This window comes from Gossypium arboreum, chromosome 9 (assembly GCF_025698485.1).
Source record: "Gossypium arboreum isolate Shixiya-1 chromosome 9, ASM2569848v2, whole genome shotgun sequence".
NCBI classification, from domain to species: Eukaryota; Viridiplantae; Streptophyta; class Magnoliopsida; order Malvales; family Malvaceae; genus Gossypium; species Gossypium arboreum.
Genome location: NC_069078.1, coordinates 85,023,543 through 85,026,083, shown reverse-complemented (window position 1 = coordinate 85,026,083; position 2,541 = coordinate 85,023,543). Strand labels below are relative to the sequence as shown.

Here is a 2,541-nt window from a genome sequence, read left to right as displayed (position 1 = left end):
GACTTATCGGTGGGTGCCCAATATTTTATGAAACTAAAAACACTGACTTTCTTTGTTTTTCTTTTACTGATAAAATCTCTTTTAACTTATACACTAAAGGCGCTAGAGATCCTCCATCTGTTAATTTCTTATTGATTTTAAAGGGTAGTTTGTTAAATTTTTATTTACACAGCACTTAATTTTTAATATATTAGAGTTGTTGTAACTTCTCTCCTTTTAATTGTAATAATGCAGTGGAGGCATTAAAAATAAGTCTTTATGAAAGTTTAATGTGTTATCAATAAAGCCAGTACAGATTATAAGAATATTTTTATTGCCATTTACTGAGTCATAAATTCGGCTTTCACTAGTATTTCATAAATAGGACAATCCAATGTTGACCATGCAGATAATGAGTACCAAGTGAGCTTACATCCGACTCAGCCGTGAGGAAGATGACGAAGGACCCAGCGCCTTCGCCATATCTCTAAGAGCAAACTTCTGAATCTTCCCCGTCGACGTCTTGGGCAATTCTTCCTTAAACACCACCGTTTTGGGCACCATGTAGTGTGGCAACTTAGCTCTGCAATACTGTATTATGTCCTGCTCACTCGGTTTCTGAGTCGACTCCTTTTTCAAACTCACAAACGCGCAAGGAGTCTCTCCCCAATACTCATCTGGTCGAGCCACTACCGCCGCTTCATTGATTGCCGGGTGATTGTACAGAACCGACTCAACTTCGACGCTGCTCAGATTCTCGCCGCCGCTGATTATAACATCCTTTGAACGGTCTTTGATTTCCATGTACCCATCGGAGTGCATAACGCCGACGTCTCCGGTGTAAAACCACCCATTTTCTTTCATGCATTTGTTGGTGGCGTCTGGGTCTTTCAAGTAACCCAACATGACAGAGGCGCCTCTTAAAACGATCTCCCCAAGAGTTGACCCGTCTCGTTTTACACTGAGTCCTGACTCAGGGTCCACCACGTCCGCTTCCGTCATTCCGATGGTTCTCACTCCTTGCCTCGCTTTCAACCTTGCTCGCTCCGTCGCCGGTAACTTGTTCCATTCCCTTTTCCAAGCGCAAGATACCACAAGCCCTCCCGTTTCGGTTAACCCGTAACCGTGACTCACGACGAATCCGAGTGACTCGGTCCTAGACAGCACTGCCGCCGGCGGTGGAGCTCCGGCGGTAAGGATTTGAACAGGATTTGGGAGTGGCTTAATTTCAGGGGAATTGGATAACATGTTAAGCACAACAGGCGCTCCACACATGTGAGTGACATCGTGTTTCTTAATTAAACTATATACGGTGGAGGCATCGAATTTGCGAACACAAACATTGGTGCCACCGACAGCAGCCATGCCCCAAGTGAAAGACCACCCATTAGCGTGAAACATGGGGAGTGTCCATAAATAAACTGGTTGTTTTGGAACCTCCCAATCGATTAAAGAATCAACGGTCATGGTGAAAATTCCTCTGTGACTATGAACCACTCCTTTGGGGGATGATGTGGTGCCTGATGTATAGTTCAAAACAATCGGACTCCACTCACTTTTAGGCCTAATCCATTTGAAATTAGGGTCACCTTTCTCCACCAGGCTCTCGTACGTGCAACAGAAGCGAGAATCAACTATGGATGATGAGGAATTGGAACCCCCGACGTCATCGTAATCGTCTTGGATTAAAACGAGAAGCGGGGGGGATTTGTTAGGGGGGAAGAGGGAGATGGCTTCCAGGGCGAGAGACTGAGAGAGGGTATCGACGAAGAGGAGCTTTGGTTCACAGTGGCGGAGGAGAACGGAGACTGTGCGAGCATCGAGACGGGTGTTGATGCAGTTAAGAATAGCACCAGACATGGAAACGCCGAATTGAATCTCGTACATGGCGGGGATGTTGTAGGCTAAAACGGAGACGACGTGACCGCTGCCGATGCCGATGGAGGAGACGGAAGAAGCTAGCTGGAGGCATCGGCGGTGGGTTTGGGACCAGGTGAAGGAAGTGTTATTGTAGATGATGGAGGTACAATCGCCGTAGACGGTGGCCGCCCTTTCTAAGAAGCCTAATGGAGTGAAAGGGTAGCAACTTGCAGGCCTTGGCTTTAGCTCTTCCATAATTTTATTTTATTTTATTTTGGGTGTTCTTCGTCTTTGAAGCGTGGAAGTAGTTCTGTTCTGCTTTTATCCTTCAAAGTTGCGTTAGGCTTACATTCTCTTTGGGGATTGGGCTTTGGTAACCATCACGCCGGTATACTTATTCCTACAAGTGTATTTAAAAAATAATATATAGTAAATAGTAAATTATATACCTTGGAACGAAATATATAATATCAAAATGAATAAAATAAATGGTAAATAAAACTAAATTTAAACATAAAAATATATTAGATCAAGAATATTTAATAGATATAATTATTTATCATAATATTGTTGTCAATCTTAATTTGGCGTCATTGTGAAGTTAATTTGTAACACCAACTCATTCAACAACTTTATTAAAGTATATAATTGATGGACGTAATGAAGTAAACATAATAAAATTAAAATATATATAAAAATATT

The 2,541-nt window shown here is 42.7% G+C and overlaps 1 protein-coding gene across 1 annotated transcript; it reads right to left on the bottom strand.

Moving 5' to 3' along the window:
- Positions 1-296: 296 nt before the first annotated feature.
- LOC108454467 (2-methylpropanoate--CoA ligase CCL4-like) lies at positions 297-2,276 on the bottom strand. The gene has a single exon (XM_017752937.2). It carries the CDS (start codon positions 2,092-2,094, stop codon positions 409-411), a length of 1,686 nt encoding a protein of 561 aa, XP_017608426.1. The 5' UTR covers positions 2,095-2,276; the 3' UTR covers positions 297-408.
- Between the last annotated feature and the right edge of the window lie 265 nt (positions 2,277-2,541).

Coding starts and splice junctions, on each gene's coding strand:
- LOC108454467 (XM_017752937.2), bottom strand. CDS start 2,094: ATGGAAGAGCTAAAGCCAAGGCCTGCAAGTTGCTACCCTTTCACTCCA.